Source organism: Nymphaea colorata, chromosome 8, assembly GCF_008831285.2.
Source record: "Nymphaea colorata isolate Beijing-Zhang1983 chromosome 8, ASM883128v2, whole genome shotgun sequence".
In the NCBI taxonomy this organism is placed as follows: domain Eukaryota; kingdom Viridiplantae; phylum Streptophyta; class Magnoliopsida; order Nymphaeales; family Nymphaeaceae; genus Nymphaea; species Nymphaea colorata.
This window is the reverse complement of record NC_045145.1, coordinates 19,517,626-19,541,276: the sequence shown is the minus strand read 5'-3', so window position 1 is coordinate 19,541,276 and position 23,651 is coordinate 19,517,626. Positions and strand designations below refer to the sequence as shown.

At 39.0% G+C, this 23,651-nt stretch overlaps 1 protein-coding gene across 4 annotated transcripts; it reads right to left on the bottom strand.

The window, feature by feature from the left end:
* Positions 1-9,229: 9,229 nt before the first annotated feature.
* On the bottom strand, positions 9,230-21,827 carry LOC116259498 (phosphoenolpyruvate carboxylase 4-like). Of its 4 annotated transcripts, none has more exons than XM_031637356.2 (21): positions 21,638-21,827; positions 21,173-21,546; positions 20,880-21,043; positions 20,249-20,363; positions 20,083-20,160; positions 16,484-16,552; positions 16,311-16,389; positions 16,139-16,215; positions 15,957-16,052; positions 15,253-15,394; positions 14,429-14,545; positions 13,076-13,149; positions 12,638-12,949; positions 12,017-12,142; positions 11,834-11,935; positions 11,613-11,759; positions 11,375-11,473; positions 11,167-11,255; positions 10,933-11,059; positions 10,655-10,861; positions 9,230-10,212 (listed from the first exon to the last, which is right to left on the bottom strand). In XM_031637356.2, exons 2-21 carry the CDS (start codon positions 21,326-21,328, stop codon positions 9,388-9,390), a joined length of 3,201 nt encoding a protein of 1,066 aa, XP_031493216.1. In that variant the 5' UTR covers positions 21,329-21,546; positions 21,638-21,827; the 3' UTR covers positions 9,230-9,387. The 4 variants fall into 4 exon arrangements, with proteins under 4 accessions (XP_031493216.1, XP_031493215.1, XP_031493218.1 ...); XM_031637355.2 differs by having other exon boundaries at positions 21,173-21,515; XM_031637358.2 differs by having other exon boundaries at positions 21,173-21,501.
* Between the last annotated feature and the right edge of the window lie 1,824 nt (positions 21,828-23,651).

Sequence of the window (23,651 nt, the reverse complement as noted above, 5' to 3'; positions counted from 1 at the left end):
TTTGAACTTTGAACTAAGTTTTCCTTTGCTCCATGATGATCTCTCTCTCTCTCTCTCTCTCTCTCTCTCTCTCTCTTCGACTCTTCCAGTTGGGTGCACGATCAGGGGAACCCACAAGCACCCACCAAACGGCGGGAATTTGAAAAGAAGAAATCGACAAGACAAAGCAAAGCTCCAGCCAACTAAGTGAGGCGCAGAGGGGTCATCCATGCAGGGGCCTTTGCCACTACCATCAGCCTTCGATGGCTCTCAAATTGGTAGGCACCGCCGCACCAGCCAACGGATGGAAGATGTGCACTTTGATTGCCTACTCTTTATCTTTAAGTTGCTAAAGAAGAAGCCAAATCTACAGGTACTCCTCGCATCTCTCCCAAAAATGAACGGGACCATCAGCTCTTTTAGCTTGCCAGGAAGGGGAAAAGTGAAAGCAGGAGAGGCAGGCCTGGTCCTGCAGAACTCCTACTGCAGAGTTCTGTCCACAAAACTTGATGCACTACCACTCGGTGATGACCTTGGACCCAGGCTCCCAACCACAGCCTCCATTATCGACCATCTCCCTTTACGCCATGCAATCGGTGGAAGGGATAAGGGAGTCAAGTGGGCGTACGTCCCTGCAAGTCCACTAAAGAGGAGAAGCTCTGTGGATCCTCTGTCGATTGGGCATGGTGGATTGTGATCATTTAAGTCAGGAATCTTGTTAAGAAGAAGAACTCTTCGAACTTGAGTCCTGTTCTTCCAGTCTCAACCTCGTTTACCTTTATACAGCTAGGCCTTTCTCTGAACGTTGATTCTTTTTTTCCTTTTCTGAATGTCATCGATATTGATTCTCATATGATGAGAAAAGTGAGAATTTTCTGGTTGAAGGAAGATCCGGCCGTTTAACACATTTACTTTGAAACTTGGCACTGGAAAGTTATACATCAACCTCCAATTCCATTGCTCTTTTTCGATTCCAAAGAGTTGCTCTTAACCACTGAAATTTTACTACTTGCTGTTTTACACTTTTCAAAGCTCACCCGCCAAGCACGCTCTACTGCAACTGATTGCTCATGGGCCTTGCAATAGTTGTGATATCCACAATAGCCAACGAAAGCCATAAGGACACAGAAAATAATTGCCGCTTTTCCAGTTAGTTCTGGGACGAGTAAAAAAGAACTCATAATCCTAACTTTCTTTGGTAGCATAATGCATTTTAACTGTAGCAAGTACAACTTGTTTTTGCTTTGCTAAAGGCAGATTTGATTACTTATATTGTGGTTGCTGTGTGTATTTTTCACTTGGGTGTACTTGCACTCTAAATTCAAGTGAAGAAATTCGGGCATTTCAGTTTTCTTTCTATGAAATTAAAGTTATCTGGGCAATCAAGTACACTCTCTCAGACAACATTATTTTTCTTGTCACAAGGAAAATATTTGTTCATTAATCATCTGCATAGACTTGGCTTCGACGAAAGAACCCCACATTCTATTTGCTTCTTCTTCCACCTTGACTAGTAAAACCAAAGCCGAAGCAATCCAGTCTACGTTGTTTACCCTTCTTTCCTTACTACGTTTTCCATGCATTGACGCCATTTTTCTTCCACCTTTGGAATACCAATCAGTTTAATCGTCATATCTTCACAATTTTCCAGCAGTTCTGTCTACTGTTGTCAACTGTATTATTGACAACGACAGGGATACCAAGATGCTGTTGGATGATAAAGACCAAGCATGAAAAGGACTGCAATCAATTAAAAAGAACAGCCTTGCAGAGAAAGGTGCACCCATTTTGGAGGTCCCATAGAACTACAAAAGCTGGGGGTGAACACTCTGCATCGAGTACTGGACCTCAGACAAGCTGCAGTTCTCGTTCCTCAACGAATCTGCAAGAAATCTGTCTGCCTGGTTTTGACATAGCTTGCTTTCACTCCCCAAAATTTTTTTTACTCCCATGATTTCATTTGAACATATATAGTGATAATTATTTTTCTTCAAAAAACCAATGAAAAAGACAACCGATTTACTCTTAAAGGCCTATAAACACAGGAATCAAACTGATCATAGTAGGATCTCTACCTACCCATCAACCCCTTCATAACGATGGAGCTAGAAGTTTTTGGCTGAGGGGTTACTTGAGTCACAAGCGGACATTTAGTGTGGGCACCCTACATAATTTTTGAATCAACATTGTGATTATGAGCACTCCAATGAAATTCCTCATGAGCTGCCCACACCTGCCCTCATGTTTCTCGGCCGCCGCCCCTCTAGCTATGCTAGGCCCTTTGGAGCAAGATAGGGAGAGAGAGAGGGAACTATTACTAGCTGAATCAACCTTGTCGAAGCACTATTGTGATCATGACTTGTTCTCACAGGGCATCATGCTCAAACTGTTAGTGCAGAAGCCATATATGTAGAGGTTTCAATAAATGTGTAGCTAGAAAGAAAAATTGGTCGTATTCCGGTCCCTCGGGCATTCTTCAAGCACTAGCACGCCTTGTCAAGCTACTTTTCAAAGAAAATCTTCCTTCTAGAAGAGATGTTCTTCTATTTATGTGTGTATGTGTGAATGCATTCCTTTTCTAGAAGAGATGTTCTTCTATTTATGTGTGTATGTGTGCATGTAAGTACTTTGAAGCGGGTGAAAGTTAGAAGTTGTACTATCAAATTGTCAATTGTAAGAAAAGCTCAACTTCTTACTTGGAAAGTCCAAAAAGCAATGCCTTTTTCTGGAACTACAGGCGCAGAGTGGATTGAAACGAAGGTTTGTCTTCAAATCAAAAATGAGGGAAAACACAACACGTCTCAACCAAACACGGATCATCGAAGCTTTGGTTGCAAACAGGTTCGGACACAGATCAATTGAACACTTTAGTGGATCGAATTCGGAAGAGACACAGCTAGCTAAAAATGGTAAAACAGGTCGGACCGACTTAGAACCGGCCTAGTCAATAGGCTTTCTATGCCGAACCCTAGCTTGGCTAGCAGAAGAAGTTAACGGGATAATAAATCGCATGTGTGTCCAAAACTTAAAGTGGGTTTGGTTGCTTTCTTGGAAGTCATGGTAACAAATTCTTCTTTTACTCCTTGGATGGGTAAAATACTGCTGGTGGCGGTGCCTAACGGTGCAGGTAACTAGTAAATTCGAGTGATGATTCAATCTCTGATCTTATTTCGAGCCCACCTCCTTAAACTCATAGTTGTAGTAAATTGCAGGTTTCAAAACCATATAGATTTAGGAGCCGTTTGACTGGCAGTTAAACACTCTTCGAGCGTTTCATGAATCTACTTAAAAAAAATAGAATATATTCATGAAACATTAAAAGTACATGTTTCATCTGCCAAACGACACCTAAGATCTTCAATGTGCCTCCATTCCAAGAATCTCATATGTGATTGAGATCTTACATAAATTTCAAGATTAAACTACGAGGGTGTCGCATAACTGGTTGGATCAGTAGCTTCTAGGTGACCATTCACTGGTTCAAATCTCAGTGGTTTTTATTTCTTGTAAAAGCGGACAGGTGTGAGGACCAAAAAGTGCAAGTAAATGGCTTTGGGGTTTTATGCGCCCAATAAGAGGTGGTCTCCCTCAATAAAACACTAGAAAATCAATGAACAAGAACTACCAATTGCGATATAGGTGCATCGTTTCATGCATCTCATCAAAAGTTTTTGAAATCAAGGATATGAAATCTTAGGATGTAAAACTTTTAAAGATCTTAGACCACTTGGTGCTTTAAGTTCACGGATTAATCAAACACCTCCTAAAGGGTGATTATCATGTGCCAATAGCGAACAAAGGCCTACATCCATAATGGCTACAGGATACGTTCAAATTGAAGCACGGCGTGAATGTGCATCTCAATTCAAAGATCAGCACCAAATCAAGCCCTGGGTCCAGGTTGACTTGTGATGATCAGGAAAGCCAAGTTCATGTCTCACTGTATACTCAGGTTCTATGGGTCCGGGCACAGGTCAAATCGGGTCTTATTCAACCGCCGACACTTGCCCTGGTGCTTGAAGCATATCTCCTACAAAATAGTTCTGTGAAAAAGGGGGTTGAATCAATGCTGTGCTGCCACTAAGTAAAGCTAACATGCTTTAGATTCAAGAGCTCTCCATTTTTGCTTCCTTCCTATCTGAATATATGCAGATGGGACACAATCACCTGTGCTTTGGATCAACCAAATTGACGTCTCCCCAAAAGCAGAATCTTGAATCTGACACATGATCTATATGAGTCATCTTGATTTGGTGTAATGGCAGCCGCTTGGCTCAGCATGTAAGCTCTTTGCTTTAGGGTTTAGGGCTACATCGATACCTAACTAGTTTAATGTACTTTAATTAGTAAAACACTCTTATTGAGGCAGAAGAATAGCGCTCACACAAATCAAAGTTATTGAACGAGATTTCACCTATACCAGATCAACCAGGTTCCCCTCATGACAAATCCACTGTCTTGCCTATCATATATGAACAAAATTTGCAACTGGGCAGCACTTGCATCAAGCCCATTCATCACTACCACATACAATTATTAACACTTCATTGACGTTTTTTTTTTTATTTTGGATGAGCAGAGGGAACCATACCACTTGGGTGAAAGGTCGAAGCTTCCCTCATTCCACTTATCCCTGTTTTGAGACTTGGATGAACCTACGTGTCAACTAATATGTCTTGTCACTACTGTTTTCATTGTTTCTCAATGTTTAATAGTTAGCATTGAATGTTTTATAGCAAACATTTTTAAAGAAAAAAATTGACATACACAATAATAACTGCCAAGAATTCATTTTACTCTTTATGTTGACCGTTTTAGTTTTCTACAACGTTTTCAAGTCAGCAGCTCATGAATCTCAAGATATTCAAGTCTTAAAAATCTTAAAATCACATTCTTGAAAGAAGAAGAAACATGGGCCCGTAACAAATTCTTGTAAAAAGAGCCTGACGCACATGTATACCGTCCGACTCCGCCGCCTTCAAAGTCTTCAATGGCAAGAACCAAACCAAAAAAAAAATTGATGTTCTTTTTCTACGGGAAAGATGTCACTTTTGTCGTGGGACAGTTCACTTCGTACTTCGTCCCCACTTAAGCTCTATTCAATAGAACAAAACCTCTAGATGAAAGACTCATGGAATTTCACTGATTAGATGCTACAGTATTAGTGTTTGAATTTATGACCTGCTGTCTACTGGCAAGGCTTTTCACCAACTCTTTTTCAAAACTTACTTTGGACAGATTGGTGGAGCAGTGGTTGTCGGTTCGATTCCTGTAAGCATTGTTTCCCTGGACTGCAAACGTGGGTCTGCGATGCTTCACGGGTGTCTTGCTCCTCACTCAAGTTCCGAAACAGTCCTAAACCCGAGGCATGGGGCAATGAGAAAATGAGAAAGGTTTCAGCATACCGCACCAACCCCATCGCCCCACTCCCAACCATCATTTCTGTTCTTCCACTTACCACCTTCCACTATGTTGAGGTCCACTGTATTTATTAACATTTCTGATCCTCCCTTGTTTCTTATTTCTTCTTTTTTGGCAATCGATGCAGATACGATTTACATACTTGATTTGATACAGATCAAGTAATGAAGTATGGTTTTTTATGCAGAATAAGTGTATGTTTTCTTAAATAATCAAATTTTGGCATTTTTGTGACCAGCCATTTTATTTGCTGTGAAATCATTCTAGACGACATTTGATTTACGTAGTAAAAGGTTTCTAGTGCAACTCAATACATGGAGATTTTAAGAGTACCGGGATTGTTGCATATAAGACTCTGGCAGATGCCTGCTCAGTTTTAGCAATGGAATTATTGGTTGGCCATATTGACCGAACATTGATTGCAAGTATATCACCAAGTTTCTATAACTGATTTTAAATGACTTTTAATAATTGATAGATCGACCTGGAACAAGCTCCAAAATTGCACACTCTGCAGCCTGTCAAGGAAAACTGCTGCCCGCCCAGAATCTGTGCACTACAGCTCGTACATGTGGGGTACAACCCTGTTGATCATGGCAACACCAAGAATTGCAGGCTTATGCATCGCCTTTTATGGAATTATTCGCCTTTTATTTGTATTAGTTAAATGTGAACGTATGTCCCACTAATTTTTTCCTTCTTCTCTAGTGCAGTGGACGCAACTCGATCTTTTCTAGAAGAGGCTATTTGTTCTTTCGTTTAGCATCAATTCAGCCACTTCACATGATTCTTTTAAAGAGAATGTACCGTTTATGATCAGCAATTGCAGCATATCAAGGAGTTCTTACACAATTTCTTACTGTTTTCCATTCTTTCTGATGTTCACATCATAAGAGATGTTTGATGCGAAAGTTACTCCTCTGAGGAGATTTAAGAACTTGCACAGTAAAGTGCATTGTGAAGAAATTTTTTTCTTCTCCTTGACTGTGTACGATGATGCAAAAAGATATGCCAAATGTGTCTAAGTCAGGAAACGGCAAGGGAAAGCACAGAAAGGGAGAAAAGAAAAATCAGAATCATGTTATCATCGACGCAGGAATCTGTGCCATACTAGTGGTGCATTCATGTTATAATCCCCACGTTGCAAGACAAAATGGTGGACGAAAGAATACATAGCGAAAGGGAAAGGAAAATCTATGAAGGGAAGTTCCAAAGATCTCTAGCCCTTCCTTTTTATAGAACTAGGCCATGCAACTTTTGAATTTGTGCATTTGGTCATCTTTCATCTGCAGTCCAAACAAGAAATTCCTTAATTATGATCTTCATTTCACCAGGAAAGAGAGAGAGACTGCTATAAAAGAGTAGATGAGTTTGTCAACATTATCCACAGGATTTCAGGCAGACGTTTACTAGATCACAACCTTTTTGACCTCGGCAACCTCTGGAAATATTCCACTAATGGTAGGAAGCAAAGCAAAATGTACATAAAAGCATGATCAGTGGCATATACAGAGAACTTGCGCCTCATCATTAGAAAAGGGAAAAGCACTTGCCCTTTTGTTGCAGACAAAGTTTCTAGGCTTTGATTCCTATAAATTGCAGAAGAATGAACTTTTAAGCAATATGCATGCTCCATCCCTTCAGTTCACTTATGCCATCCACATTCAATGCGCAAGGGGATCTATACAACCAACTCAGTCCACCAACAAGAAAGCAGCCATCAGGCATCATTCGACCGGACCACTTAATGGGCCTGACCTGAAAACAGAAAGGCTAAAGCCTCGCAAAATCCCTGGCCACCTGCACCTTAGCAGAACCATCGAGTGAAAATTGCAGGATGCAAAAGGTCAGAATCATTCTACTGCCACTTAAGCACGAGCTTTATATCTCTAGTCCTGCACAACTTGCAGATTAAGAAAGTGACGTGCAGGAGGAGTTTGCATCCTAACGTGTCACGGCATTTCCAGGTAGAATATGCCAACCTGCCTGATTCGCTCCCGTAATGCCCGATGATCATGAGATGGCTCTGTTACCATGCCTGATTCACTCCTGTAATGCTCCACACTTCTTGTTCTTTCTGCAGACGAGCCATGCAATGTGAGGAAAAATCTAGTACAGTTTGTCTGCCTGCCTAATTGAAGTTGCTTAGGAGTAATGCCCCAGGAAATTTACAGAACCTGTTCTTTAAAATAAGGCATCTTTTGTTGTAAACTTGCTAAAAGCTTTCGTCCCAGTGGAACATTCATTCAGATGTTGTGGCGCTATGTTAACCGTGAATCCTTCATCTTTATCTTTTTTTTTTCCTTTTTGTTTTCTTCCATGTCTTGGAAGATGAAAACGAAAGCCAACTAAAGCACAGGTTTGGTTCCTAGTGATGTTTCACCTTGAGAAGGTAACCTACGGCTCACCTGATCACGGGTCACCTGATCTGCTCTCTTAACTATGAGCAGAACCACGCATAGTTACTACACAATATGTACTGTGGCAGATTCATGAAGTCAAACGACCAGTATTTGTATCATTACAAGGACGAAGATAGACAGTATAATAAGGGAAAGATCTTCAGGATTTTATTCTAAAAAAAAGATTTGGTTCAGAGTACCCTCCAGTAATATTTGTATAATAGTCCACCTTTACAAGGGCTAACTAAAAGAGTTAATCATAGTTATGCTATTGTAGGTTAGTGAGGTCTTCTTCTATGCCAAGAAAGAGCTCCAACCAGCAAGTCTTACGAAAATAATACCATGAAAAAGGTTCAAAGAACAGATTACAGGGCAGACTTAATCTACTGTCCTCAGCATGGCAACCTTTAAATTCCTGTCTTACCAACTGTTCACCACCTTGTGGTCAAGGTCCTTGCACTAATCTTGCTACATATTAAAGGTGGACTTCTACAAAAGCTACTTTTATAATTGTTGAAAACGACATGCCAGTTTCTTAGAAATTTTTGTTGAATTTTAACATTTTTATAATGCAAATTGACAATTACAACTTGTGATGCATAGAATTTATGAAATTCTTGACAAAAGGAGAATGATTTGATAGTTCATTAGAAACCTAATCAACTGACATTTTATTGCTGTTTCTCTCTCTCTCTCTCTCTCTCTCTCTCTCTCTCTCTATATATATATATATATATATATATATATATATATATATATAACCTTTTTTAGATTATATTTTTCATAAAAATTTTAGTCTAATGTGGTTGGGCGTGTCAACGTGTATACAGATGACAGGGTTCCCCCCGAAGCACCAATAAACTTGTAAAATGTTTATCATAGAATTGATCCATAAATTATTTTAGTAGAAAACAAGTTTTAGAGGACATAATTTGTGTGAGTATCTTAATAGCTTGAAAATCAATAGCTTACATGTGCTAATTTTTAAGACTTAAAATTTCTTGTCTTTATGTCCAAACAAGATGAAATAATTACTATTAAATAAATCACGTTAAGTATATAAATAAGATTTAGTTTTAATAATATTACTTCTAGTTACGGTTTTTACAACATGGGTGCAGTTGCTTTGGGAGCACCTCTCTCTCTCTCTCTCTCTCTCTCTCTCTCTCTCTCTGTATATATATATATATATATATATATATATATATATAAAATAACGAAATATAATTTCCAAAAAAAACAACACTTGCGCCATCTAGCATAAAAATAAACTGATTGCCTTCCATTATCATTTTATTATTCACCACCCACGCCATGGATCTTACGTAAGAGAAACCAACACCAATTACCAGTCCGCAAGCCAATAAGCATTAAGCAGACAGAAAGGTTCGCCTAACCCTCGTCGAACAAAAAAGCAATCATCAATATGATGTTCCGAGTCTTCTTACTACTCATAGCTTAATAAATCATCACCATTTCATCCTAATGAAACAGCAAAGATGCGGTTGTCCAAGTTAACAAAGCGATTGAGAATGTCCAAATAAATAGCAGGCAACACAATAGCACTACAAGTCTACAGGGATGCTCAGCCTGTGTTTCTCATGCCAGCCGCAATTCCATTGATTGTGATGAGCAAAGCATCCCGAAGTTTATGGTTATCATCATCTTGTCTCAATCTTCTTAATATCTCTACTTGCAGCATGTTGATAGGATTGAGATAAGGAAGCCTGCTTTCTATGAGACGCTGGAGACTGCGATTGTTCTCTGATAGCTTTTCATGACCAGTTACGACTAGAATATGCTTCTCGGTGTTGTATAGCTCCTTCCTCAGCTGTGCGCCAAGCTCCTGCCTGGAGGGAGAAACCAGAACTTCATCATAGTGCTTAGCTATATGCATGTCAGCCTTGGCCAGAACCATTTCAATGAGATCGATGGTGGATTGGAAAAATGGCCATTCTCGATACATGGCCTGCAAGTCATCCTTGTAGCCCTTCTCACAGGCTCCCTGAAGCCCAGCCCCAATACCCAGCCATGCAGGCAACACAAACCTAGTCTGGGTCCATGCAAACACCCAAGGGATGGCACGCAGGTGATCAATCCCTGTTGAGGCTTTTCTCCTTGTTGGTCGACTTCCAATGTTAAGGAAACCAAGCTCTGCCTGAGGAGTGGCTTCTTGGAAGTAACTGAGGAATTCCTTGTTCTCATATACAGCAGATCTGTAATGCTGGCAGCTTATTCTAGATATTTCTTCCATCAAGTTTCTCCACTTCTCCTCTCGAGGCGGGAGAGGTGGCCGTAGGGTAGCAAGTAGCACAGCTGTAGTGTAAATCTCTAGTTGCCTCACTGCGGTTTGAGGAAGGCCAAATTTTGCTTGAACCATTTCACCTTGCTCAGTTGATCGAAGAGTTCCCTGCATGCACCCAGATCAAGATCACTTCATGACATTTTATTTAGAAGCCAAACTAAACAATGCCGTATCATACAACAGCTCTCAGCCAGAACTTCGGCTGCTGATACTAGAGCACCAAAAGAAAGCCCTTTGTTCATAACTTACAAAAAAACGCAACTTAATTATAGCACGCCACATGATCCTTGCTACCTCTGAAGACAGAGAATAATGGGAAACCACCTCTGACTTCTTACAACATGCACAGGCATGCAGACATAGAGGGAGAAAATAAAAACAACTAATCTAAGTTCCACAGCAAACCAGAATAGCCTCTAAGGAACACTTCAAATGAAAAAGGAATCAGAAGAATTCATTCAATCAGAAAATAAATTGGTTGAACATGAGACTAAGAAAATGTTAATTTGCAAATATCAAACCGAAACACAACAGGCACTTTGCATACCATTACAGATCCAGGTGGTTGGGACTGTATAGCAAGGTAAGTGGGACCGCCACCCCTACCAATACTCCCTCCACGCCCATGGAACAGAGTGACTTTGATACCGTATTCACCACAAGCTGCCACTACATCTTCCTGAGCCTTGTATAGCTCCCAAGCAGCAGTAAAACGTCCTGCATCTTTTCCCGAGTCTGAGTACCCAACCATCACCTACACAGAATAACCTTGCCAGTTCAGAATTTAAATGGAGACTAAAAAACTTGCAAAAGTAACCTGTCTACCTCTTGGTGACCATTGTGATTTTGAATGATATGTTCTCGATACCAATCAATGGATAACAATTTTCTGATAACTGATCCAGCTCCACGGAGATCGTTTACCGTCTCAAACAATGGTACAACACGCAACCTGTTCAATCATTAATCATGTAAGTTCCATTCCAATTTGCAACTCAATAATATATCTATCTATATATATTTATATATACATGGGAGAGAGTAGATAAACTATCTTACGTTCCCCCTGCACAAGTTCGGCCTAGCTCCCCACTGACAGTGAGCCTTGCATCCTTTTGAAGTAGCTCAACTGCCAAAACGTCACTAGCCTGCACAGCAATAATACAAAACGAAAACATATAGGGTCTAGCACGTACATCCGATAGAAAAACAAGATCGGGCACTAAAAACTCAAAACACTGATTGAGCAAAATGCAAGAATGTGTACATTGGAGGCCATAGAAATCACATATGCTCCAAATGACTCACTCCCGAGTTCAGCTGCAACACGGAAAGTATCCAGAACCTCTCTTACATCAGCAGAAACCTGAAAATACATTTCAAACACAACAGGGACACTGTTAAAGAGAGTGACACTTAGAGAACTATATTCTAAATGAAGCCAAAATAGCTAGAAGTTTTAGATGCAACAGCTCCCAGAGAACTGCATATCAAAAGAATATCACCTCGATGCTTGTGGGGACAAGTGGCCTCTTCCCTCTGAGCTCATTTGTAAGGAATTCCAGCTTCCTATCTTCATCCCACTCACTGTATGTTCCCATATCTAGATATTTTGTAATTGCATCAAGCGTGTCAGCATGCCTACCAGATTCCTGGAAATGACCAGACCACCAATTAAAACCATTACAGTAACAAACTCCAGTGCAAAAGCTAGAACCATGCACACCTGACGCAGGTCAAGCTTCATTAATATCATCCCAAAGGTAGCAACCCTCCTGATAAGATCTGCTAGGCGTCCATCTGCCAACGTCACAGATCCACATGATTGCTGCAATATAACAAATAACCAAGTGACAAAATAGCATAACATATAATTTCACCCAACCATGCATGATAATAAGCATCTTACCAGGGATTCATAGCACAGAAGAAGTGGTTCAAGAAGTTGTTCGGATGTTTCATAATAATCAGAAGGGTCAAAATCACAACGATGACCCTCAAGTAGAAGCTCCAGACGTCTTCGCGTCTTTATAAGCTGCCCAGGTTTTAACAATATAAGACATTATTTCACTTAGTTACATAGTATAAGGCAGTAATCTAAAAAAAAAAAAAAGACAAGATCTTATCACTCAGGGATTTGACCATTGTGACAAATATTGGCGTTTTAAAAAAAAAAAACTAAGGCATTAAAAATGGAAAAGTAAGGAAAAAAACGTGAAAAATCATGTTATTTGATAATATCATCAAAACGAAAATATTGCAATTCTATCAAACTATTTTAATGTATTTTAAACTTTTTCTGTGTTTCTTTTAGCAACTTAATAGGTGTTTTTGAATTTTATCAATGTTTTTGTAAGAAAATTAGTAGAAATCTCATAATTTCTTAATTTTTTCTATTTATTTTTTATGTATCCTTAATTTTTTGAGTTTCTAAGATTTTCCCAAGACAGAAAGACTTCCCATGAATACCGGAGAAAAACATTGCCGATAAAAACCTGAGAACAATCTTTGTAATGATGATTTTACATGCCTTTTCTCTCACATCCCCAAGGACAATCCTGTATGGAGCAATGCCAGGGCGTTGTGGCAGACTAGGTTCTAGAAGCTTCTGAAAGCTGTGAGATTCTGGAAACATTTTCTTTTGTGCATTAAACTGACTTGAACCGAAGGAAGCATATCGGCCCGAAGTTAGCGAAGATGGTGACCCTGTTGCAGCATGCCGTACAGAACCAGAAGAATCTGCAGAGTTACTGTCAGCAAAGGAGTGGTCATCACCCATCCTAGAAGATACACCAACAGGCTTTTTGGCTAAAAGAACCGAAGTTGGAGTCTTTTCAACTTCCTAAAACCATTTAGAAACAATATAGGAGTTACAAACAAGTAAAGAACCATCAATAGCACAGAGAGCTAATAATACTTGCCTAAAACAAGAAATCTAATAAACAAACCCTAGCAAACAGATTCGTACCTGCAACTCTGAAATTCTGCCATCAGTGCGTGGGAATTGCAGTATGGGGAGTTGTGTATCGCCATCATTATGCCCTGCATCATTATAATCGTCATATCCATGAAAGCTGCATCAGATTTTTTCTGTCTCAAAGAATACTGAAACCATAATCGTCCAGGTAAAAAAATCAGATAAACAAATGCATACCTACATCAAGACGAACATGCAGAAGAAGGATCAAAAGATTATATGTGCAGTCAAAAGATTATATGTGTGTTGGCTGAGTACACCAAAGAGGCCTACCATGAGATCCACATCATTCAAGCAATTGTAAGAAGCTATGCCACATGGGTACAGGTACCGGTGTGGAGCAATTCTCAAAAACTTGGGTAGTATGTATATATATATAAAACAAGATTTTAGCTAAATAAACACATAAATTCATTGCATATATTCATAAAAATAAAATATACCAAAAATTACAAAAATTAAGGTTCTCGTGTGCAGGTCCGCACCCGCACCCATGTCGACACTAGTCTATACGGGCGTGTGTCCTTTCCAGCCACACACATGTTTGATAAGCAAGAAGAGATCTACAGCACTACCTTCCTTTGGAGCATATGCTTTTGCGATAAGCATGTCATTGACATTTGACATGGTTGCCGATTCTAGGAGGGATTTGAAAAGAACAGATGTAGCCATTTCCATGTCCAGTCCATGGTTCATTGGCAAGTTCCACCCAGAGTTGCAACGTTAGTCTGGATGGAGAAACAGGGAACACCTTGACCAACTAATATGAGTCTGATTACAGTATTCATTGGATTTGGATGACAAATTCTGTTGTGAAGGACTAAACCAAGACCTCATCAAACTATTAATCAGACTAATTTAAGTGGCCAGTCTCAATTAATCAGACACGTATATCCAACTTGAACCCAAACTGTTAATATCCTCATTTTAGATGACAGCCTTCAGTTGATTACCAAGTTAAAATACATGAAAATCCTTAGATCTTGACTGGAAAAATGATTGTGTTACTCCTTGAATGATCTTCATTCCCTTAATATCATCTTTGTAAGCATCTTTCCTTTTGCATCCTTGGCATCTCATCAGTTATTCAACAGCGTGAACCCGCTAATATCCTGGTGATCTTATGCTGAAGTTTTAGTTTTCAACATGAGTATCATAATGCTTTCACAAGTAATAAGATGCTGAAAAGGAAAACATGACTAGATCCATGTCAGAGAAAGGAAGAATCATTAGAAAATAATGTCACATTTAGTGCAGGAGCAATTACTTCCAACAATTGCATACAGATTGAGAAAAACATGTAATCCCATATCAAATACTAAAGATTGAGATAGTAATTTTCACCTGTACATGAAGGCAAACCAGCACCAGCAGGAAGCTTGGTTGGCAATGCTGAAGTTGGTTGGTCTACGTGCATTTGCTGATTCCTACCCTCATGATGCCAGTCTTCCTGAGTTGTTCCTGCAGAAAAAGTTGCAAAAGACGAGAGATGTCGATGAAGTGCTAAGAATTGGGAAGCAAATTTTTCACCATTCTAAGTCTTAGAAGATGCAGCTGAACTTTGTACCTTTTTCACGGAAAAAATACAGCCAATTGGTTTCTCGTTTTGAGAGAAATTTTCTTTAAGAGTTTAAGTCATATGTGTGCCAAACCATAGCCACAAATATCGTTCTTGGGTATTTTTTGGCAAAGTTTTATTCCTCGGGAAAATCTAGAACTAGAAGTTGATTAAAAAAATAAAAATTCAAAATGTTAGGTAAGAATACAAGAAATGAAAGCCTAATAAGTATCGTTTGCATTTAGGAAGTCACACTAAATACCTAAATAAGAGGAAGTAAAACAAAAGTTGAAAAAAAAATAACAGAAAATAATAATAATAACAATTGAAAAAATCACGATAAAATCGCATTAAAGTAGTGACAAATTACTTATTAACGATTTTTCAAAATATCGTGAAATTTTCCCTTTTTTTGTTTTCAAAAATATTGCAATATTTGCAGCTATGATGCCAACAAATAGTGTGCTCCTAAACAGTGCAAATTCCACACTCTATACAAGAGAAAGGAGACTGACAAGCCATCAAGCACCATGAGCATAGTAAAAATATTCAGGAATTTCAAAGTTTAATCCTGCATGTTTAGGCATATTTAATTGCAATATTAGCAAACCTTTATATAAGACTAGATAGGCAAGTTGTGCCAGTTCATCGCTACACCTGCTCATTGAAAGTTCAAATCTGAGACTGTCAATTTCTCGAATATAAAGATCAGCAACCATCCACCTTGATAAAAAGGCAACATCCCTTGTAACCTAAAAGAAAGGAGACGAAAAGAAATTTAGAAATCAAACTTGGTAATAGAAGGTTGAAAACAGTCTAAACCAGCTACATGCATGTCTACTTTAAGAGACCATCATTCGGACGCTCCAATCTGTTATGCTAGAGGTCCAACTGTAAGTTAAAAGTAGAACTACCAAGCATTGTTAATAGGACGCTTTGAGGGGCATGCCGAAAACTTCTAACATACTTTTCAGCAGAAAATGGCACAGAAGCTTTACAAGCAGATTAAGAAAGCCAAGGACTGATATGAGAAGTATATATCAGTTAACAGTGAATCGACAGCCTGAAGAAAATGCACAATATGAGGAAAACTGCAGAAAATGACTTGTATTGACCTATTTCAAGTAACAAATTGACAACTAGAAGAAAAAGAACAGTATGAAGAAAACTACAATTAGATTGTGACTTGTATTGGCTTATATACAGAAAGCACGTATCCAAATTAGTCATAACTGAAACGTGTAGACACAAAATGCACTCTTAATCAATAATATTGATAATGTATTTCCTGATAAAAACTGTCAACAGCTTCACCTTTGATGTCACATTAGGATTTCCATCTCTATCACCACCCATCCAAGAGCCAAACCGTATAGGTGTGCAAGTCAATGGAAGTGGTCGAGCTGTATGCTGAAGAATGGAAATGCAGCTAGAATTTTAGAAAGATAAAGCTTTGAGAACATTGTAAGATATCCAAAACAACATTAACACAACACCTTTTTCAAAGCATTGCTAACACGACGAAGATAATGTGGAATAGCCTTCCAAAGTGATTGTTCCACTATATGTAGACCTAGTACAAAGGGAAAAAAAACAAGCATTAATAGTTTCAAATGGTAGACATCTCCAACCATAAATGTTGTTGAATGCAGATAATTCTTTTTAAACCTGCCCTGGCTTCGTCTACTGGTGTGGGCTTCTGACGCCTCAATTCATCTGTTAGCCATAAGGAGGTTATCTCCCTCACCTATGAACCAGAAGCAAATTGCAATAACAAAGTGAAAAAAGGACGGTGCAAAAATTCACAAATGAATTACATCTAAAATTACGCAAATGCACACCAGATCTTCAATCAGCATCTCACGATCTTCGTGGCTAAGATCTGGCCGGTCATTAAACTCCAACAAGTGCTACAAATTTTAAAATCACGATCAGTTTCTGTTTCCTCTGAGAATTCCATCTTAAGAGAAAACCATAGCATTAGATGTTAAATTATTCACTGATATTCATAATCTACTTGCCTGTCCAAGTAAACAGTCAGATAGATATGGTTATGGCAAATATACACAGCCTTTTCTGGATGCCAAGGGCAATCTAATTTGTTTTCCTCAGATATTTCAGGGCTGAAACTCTTTTGTGGCCCATTGGCTTATAGTTACAGGGACAACATATGTTGAAGCAGCAAACAACCAGTGGTTTGGATTCTATCCAGGTATCAAAGCATTGTGAGGAATTTCCTGGGACTTAAAAGGGAGATCACCAGTGGAAGGGCAGGATTTGAATATCGTTTTCGCATTTTAAGCGGCAAGGTTTTTCTCAAGTATAATACGGCAAGCTTGAAAAAAAGGGGGAAAAAGGGGAAAACATGGTAATTTTTTTAAAAAACTTAAAAAATAGGAAAAATAAAATAAATCAGAAACTAATAAGACAACATCAAAAAATAAGTAGATAAGCAAATAAAAAATTTAAATGGAAACAAGCAGTTTGGCATTAAAAAAGGTGAAAAAAATGTCTAAAAAGAAAAAAAGGGAAAATACGAAAAAAATTGCTCTTTTTTTTTGTTTTGGCCTTCTTTTTTTTTTGGCTAACTTATTTTTCGTGTTTCAAATGTATTTCTTTCAAAAAAAAAGAAAACACGCTTTTGGTGTCTATAATTTGATCATTCCTTCAGTCCTCCAGAAGTTCTGCTCACCAGGAAAATCAGAAGAAGCGCCACAGCTGCCTTTCACTGCAAAGGAAATATCCACACCATAGGGATGCTAACGTGAACACCAGCAACAGACTGGTGAGTGAATTTATAAGATTACAAAAGAACATGCCAAAAGTACCTTAAGTTCATTTGAAAAACACAAGCAGGATATATTGAAGAAAACAGAAAGGGGAAGCAATAAGCATAACCAAATAATTTACGCACTCACTATTTATCTATATAAACACTTTCTCCCACTAAAAGACCAGATACTCCTCTCTAGCAAGAATGCCATCATACACGAGATCACAAACACAATAATTGCATGCCTCCCTTTCAGACATCAAGATGACCTCCGCAAAACAATTCCCTTTCCTCGTTGACTCAACCGTCCCCCCAAAAGATTTTCTTTGATGCTAAAAGAGTAGGATATGCCACCAAACCCTCTTTTTAGGTTATGCAAACTAAGAACACTAGCCATGAGGTAGTCATGACCCGTTGATCCAGCGTTTCAGTCAAATTCTTTTTCCTCGGCACTATGTGTGTTTCACAGGAAATAGAAGCAAGAAAATTATGGATCGAATTAGACCTATCACAAAGTCTAGGTGCACATGCAATTACACCTAGGCTGAAAGAGGTCAACCTCAAACTTAACAGAAAGTCCTTAAGATTCCAGGTAACTGTTTAACCTTACCAAGGCTGATATATTTACCCAAAATTTGAAATGGCCATGATCCAGTTATTTTCCAAATAAAGTAAAAATGTGAGGAACAAAGTCCAACAGCTAGGTCAAATTATACTCAGTGAACCTGTAGCAATGACATCCTCCAATGTGCATACAACTGGCAATGGACACAGTTTGCCAACTAAGCAACCTTGGGTCCTATGATGACAATGTTAAACACAGAAGGAAATAAATATACACGCTCACAAGGACCACAAAAGTGCACTTGACATGCACACTAAAGTGAGTCTTCTGGCCTAGAGATTTCTGGCCGAATATAGGAAACTAATACAGTGATGAGGCATATTCTCCTTCACGAATCTGGGGACAGAATCTGAACCACTACAAGATATAGCTTCACAAGAACCAGAAAACAGATTCAATCATGTTAGGTGAATTAATTACCTAAGACAGTATTTTCTCAAAAGGAGACACTCAGTTCCTACACCATTTTTCTTGGCAAGAAAGCCAGTGGTCGTTATTCTCAATTAACAACTTTCAGCTTGATTTTGGGCATGTTCATGAAATACCACTTTAAAATTAACATCCTTGTACTTATGTCCAACTGACATGAACAGTGTTCGATTAGTTGACTTAGTAGAGCCAAATAAGATGACAAGCATGCATATGCACACAGATCAGTGTTTGAAAACTCAGATGAGTCAACTGAGTTCCCCTCAGCTCACTCAGTGACTTATTCATCAACCACGTCAAGAAAATGGAGAACCAGGAGTTGATAAGAGACAGCCGAGTCATGGGATGATCTAGCAGAGTCAGTCGAGTTACAACTTACAAGTTGATGTATTGAGTCATTATGTATATAATGTATGTGTTTAATTAAAATAACATGCCATTTAAATTATATTAAATTGCATTTTTTATATGCATACGCATCAAACTTTCACTTACATAAAAAAAGATACAAATACATATACTAGTAATGTAATTATGGTAAACATATCATAAAAGATGCAGTTTATATATACATATACACTTCTGTCAAAAATGAAGTAGTCAAGAACAGACAGAGCCACTAGGTTGAACCAGCAGGTCAGGAGTCAACTGAGTCCAAGTTGAGTCCTCACTCCTCAGTCACAAGGTTTTAAAACCTTGCAAAAAAGCTTTCTGATGAAAGAGCGATAGAATTGATTCCACCAAGAGATAGAGATCCAGAAACACATGTAGAAGGTCAGAAAGATTGAGCACACAAGGTTAAGCCATTAAAGTTATCTGGACATGACCTGAAAGCAAAAGAATAGTTAATATCGAGCTCCAAAAAACATTATTAAATAGGTAGGATCTGCTTCCAGCCTTCCACCCCTCTCTCCCTCTTCAATCTGACAAAAAAGAACAGTGGGCCGGTGGCATAAGGCCCTGCTGTTCATGCTCTGTAAGTTTTCTTTGGACAACTAGATGCACTCAGTCATGAACAGAACCTTTAGCTAACCATGTATGACAGCATGGTGCAGACTGAAAGCAGTAGTAAAATTGATCATTGCACAAAAATCGTCATGAAACTTGGTAGGTAACATCTATAGCTTTGTGCTGTCTAGCTCACATTATTAAAACAAAGAAATGCTACTATGTCTGCCACTGTCATCCAAGGAAGGCGTCATTCTGATGCATTTGCTTCACCCTCTCCAGGAAGCCCAAGCCTGTACGCATGTACATGATATGAAATGTTCGACATGGGGCAGTGTTGTCAGTACCAATTTGGAAATGAATCGTTTTGCAAAATGGTACCAAGACCATTTGCCGTTACTAAATCACAGTGATTTAATCTACTTCATTTTCTGAGACGCACAAGATGAAACAAAAATAGTTTAAAATAATTCACAAATTCGAAGAAGGCATGAAATTAGAAGTTGCATCGGGCTGTGTCACTTTGCAAGCATCCAGTGTGATGCGTATCAGCTGATTCAAGCAGACACGTACCAATTTTGTAACAGATCAAGGCGATCAGTACCACGAATAGAAGGTATACAAAAAGACATTTGCGAGAGAGAGAGAGAAATATCAGAACTTACAGCAATTCTGACGTGCTTGTACTGAAGAGTTCTCCGATTAATTTGAGTTGGATGTGCAGTAAGAACAATTTCAACTGTCTGCATAGCGAATAACACAATCAAGTAAATTTGAAATGTTGAAGCCCTTGTTCCTACCCAAATCATCAAACCCTGTTAGAAACCAGACCTGCTTGCAAACGGTGTCATAGAGCTCCTCAGGGGAAACACCACTTTGAATCAGCTTGTTGAATATATCATCACAGGATCTCGTTAAATAAACAGTGTTGCGCGCCTGCCGTACGCTGCACACCCAAAAACACCCGATGAACGAAGTAGCAAAGGAAAGAAACCCAAGACAGCCTTATTAGCACCACAGGCCAGCAAGACCAAAACTGTTGAAAAGAGCTACGCCTAACATTTTACGATACATAACACAATTATGTTACACGCATCACCATATATATAAAGTTGAAAAGAGCCATGCCCAACATTTTACGATAAAGCATATATATATAAAGAAAAGATAATACGAACATTGTTCTTTTAGACAATTTTCAGGGCAATCGAGTTCAACGATAATAAAATGAACTGCTAAAGAAGCAGAAAGATCAGCCATTCGTTTGCCTCTCTCTGTTACTCCGCTTGAGAGAGGGGGAAGAGGGAGAGCGTCAAAACAGCAGGGCAGTGCCAGCAGATGGATGCAGTAAGGTTGCGCGCTCGAGACAATCCACAAGCTAAAATCAATGTCGACATAACCAAACTAAACTAAAGACGGTAGGAAAATTATGCCGTGGGGGAAGAAGAACAAGGAGAGGAACCCGTGATGCGTCTCGGCGATCCCCATGAGATTGAGGTAGTGGCTGAACGCACGCGCAAGGGTCAAAGCCTCCTCGAGCGTCATCTTGGATATCTCCGTCCCCAGCTCCTTCTCCAGCAACTCCGCCATGTTCTCTATCCCTGCTTCTCTCATGTGGAACGCGCTCTAGCGCAATTCCGCCACACCCCACCATTTCAGAAATGACACCACCACCGTGAGTCATACAGAAGCAGATATTAACTGAGAACGGTGAAAATGAAGGAAAAAAAATGGAGGAGAAGATCTGAAGAAAACCTGGGCCAGCACCCTCTGCCTCTCGACCTTCTCCATGAACTCATGGCCGACCTCCCTGTGGAGGACGTCGTTGAGGAGGTTACCAAGCAGCCGACAGTCATCGTCGAATCCCTGGAACGATATCTCCGCCGCTATCTCGTCTGTGGTGTCCGTCATGATCCCTCTCCCTCACTCACCCTCGCACACGGGAAATATCAGCCAGATCAAGAGACTGATGTGCAGAGTGGTAGTCCCTCTTCTTGTTGGAAAAGACAACTACGCCAAGTCATCTCCCTTTCTCTGCTCACTCTCTCCGTCTCAAAAGCGATTCTTTCGTCACCATGTGCGAACTGACAGCCATCTTCTGCTAATTACCACAAACGCACTCATGTGCTCTACATTTACAGAATACACCACAGAATTGAAAGAAACTACAGGTAGATCTAAGCACCTTTGAGGTAGAAAAGAAGCCACTCTAGCTCGTACCTTGGCCTTCGAAGGTATACCCACAATTAGCTCTGCACTGCTTTCGTGTAAGACGTATTAAACACAGGTGTCCTGATTTTAATTCTTAAGAAGAAGAAGTGTTTTTCCGGTGGATTAGGCGCTGGGGAGGCGGTGCGTCGTCTTCCGAGGGTTGTTGTCTGCGCCTGGTTGCTGCAGCCACTCGTTCAGCTTTATAGCGGACCATCCATTTTCTCGTTAACATAACATTGATCGGATAAGCAGTGCGGTTGTACAGTAAAACTTATATATATGATAAAAAGGATTCCGCTTAGCGACGCGACAGGACAGAACAAGGGGGCCACGCTGGCCCCCTGTATTTTAAAAATACATTTTAATTTATAAAATAATTAAAAAAAGTAATCCACTTCCACCGCACTCTTGAAAGCTTGCAGGCCAATGCCATTACCTGTCATTGAAATAAATACTGTCGTTTGTTGTATCTTATGAAGATAAGTCCTGAAGTTGGTAGAAGTTTCGGCCTTTTCTTTAGATTCGTATAAAATACTTTTTCTACCCACTCAAAAATAAATAATGTCGTTTATTAGATAAGTTGAGGAGAGCAACTTTAGAAACCACACATTGTCATTTACAAATAATGTGTGTGAGAAAAACAAGGTGAGAGAGAGAGAGAGATTTTGGGTTGAGAAGTTGAGTTTAGGTAAACTGCTGCCATCTTATGCTAAGAAACAGAGTTGACCTTTTTCAGGTGAAGATCTAAGTTTGAGCCTCTAACTCTATGGACACAACTCATCATTAACAAGTTTATATCTAAGTTCTAATTGGTGTTTAAGAATTTCCAATGTGATTGTATAACAAGATCCTTACTGTTTTTTTTAACGTTGTTAACCGCCCATTACAGTTTTGTTTTGTTTTTTTTTTTTAATATAGGACAGCTGAATTTTTGTAATTTCTTTTTTTAGACTAATTTTCCATATCACCTGAAACATGTTCCCGTGGATAGTAATTGGTTGTGAGTGACAAAATCGATGCATTCTTAACAATTAGTATCTGTCTCTGGAAACTGTAACTTGGCATACTTTGTGCTCGTTATTAGGAGATCCTAAAATTATCAAGATAGCAAAATTCTGTACCCGTGAAACTCATCTTCACACTTGAGGAAAAATGCAAATGCCTTGGTTATACCAACAATAGCTATCTCCACCTGGCTAGAGTGTTGAGATTTGAAATCAGACTTATTCATATTATCTGATGGAGATCAGACTGATAAACTCCAACTTTTCTCAGGAAATCAAAAGAAAAAAAAGGCTCTTTCTCTCTCTTTGATGAAATTTGATAACCAACTTACACAGTTTTCTTGTGAAATAAGGGCCAGTTTGATGGGCTGGAAATGCACTGTAGTGGAGTTAGAAAAAATTCAAACTTTCAAAATATGCTTCATTCCATCAAACATGACATAATTTTTTTGACCGTTGGAGGTGATTTCAGAAATATATTTCTGAAAAAAAATTTCCAAACAAAGGGGTGGAAAAATTTTCACAGAAATTTTTGTTTGATCGTTGAAGGAAGGAGGAAGAATGGACGAGGAGGAAGAATGGACGAGGAGGAAGAAAAAGGGAAGGAGGGAGGAAGAAGAAGGGAAGAATGGACGGGGAGGGAGGAAGAAGAAGGGAAGAATAGATGGGAAGGAAAAAGAAGAAAGAATGGAAGGAGGAAGAAGAAGGAAAGAAGAGAAGAATGAACCATTAACCTTTGAAAAAAATAGTCTCTATCAACAAATTCAACGACCAGATGTGAAAAGTCATAACAAAATTCCCAACCATTATGAGGTAATTGGTAGGTCCCAAATCACGAGGTCAAAGACAAAAAATCTAGATTGTGAGTCTGTGACTAAAGTTTTTTTTTTTTTTGGGCGATGTAACCTTAGATGTGATCTCAAGAATAAGTCGATGGAAAACATATATTAAGTTAATCATTGTTCAATTTAATTGTATGTTTGTAATAAGTAAAACCGAACGGCTCATATAACATAAAA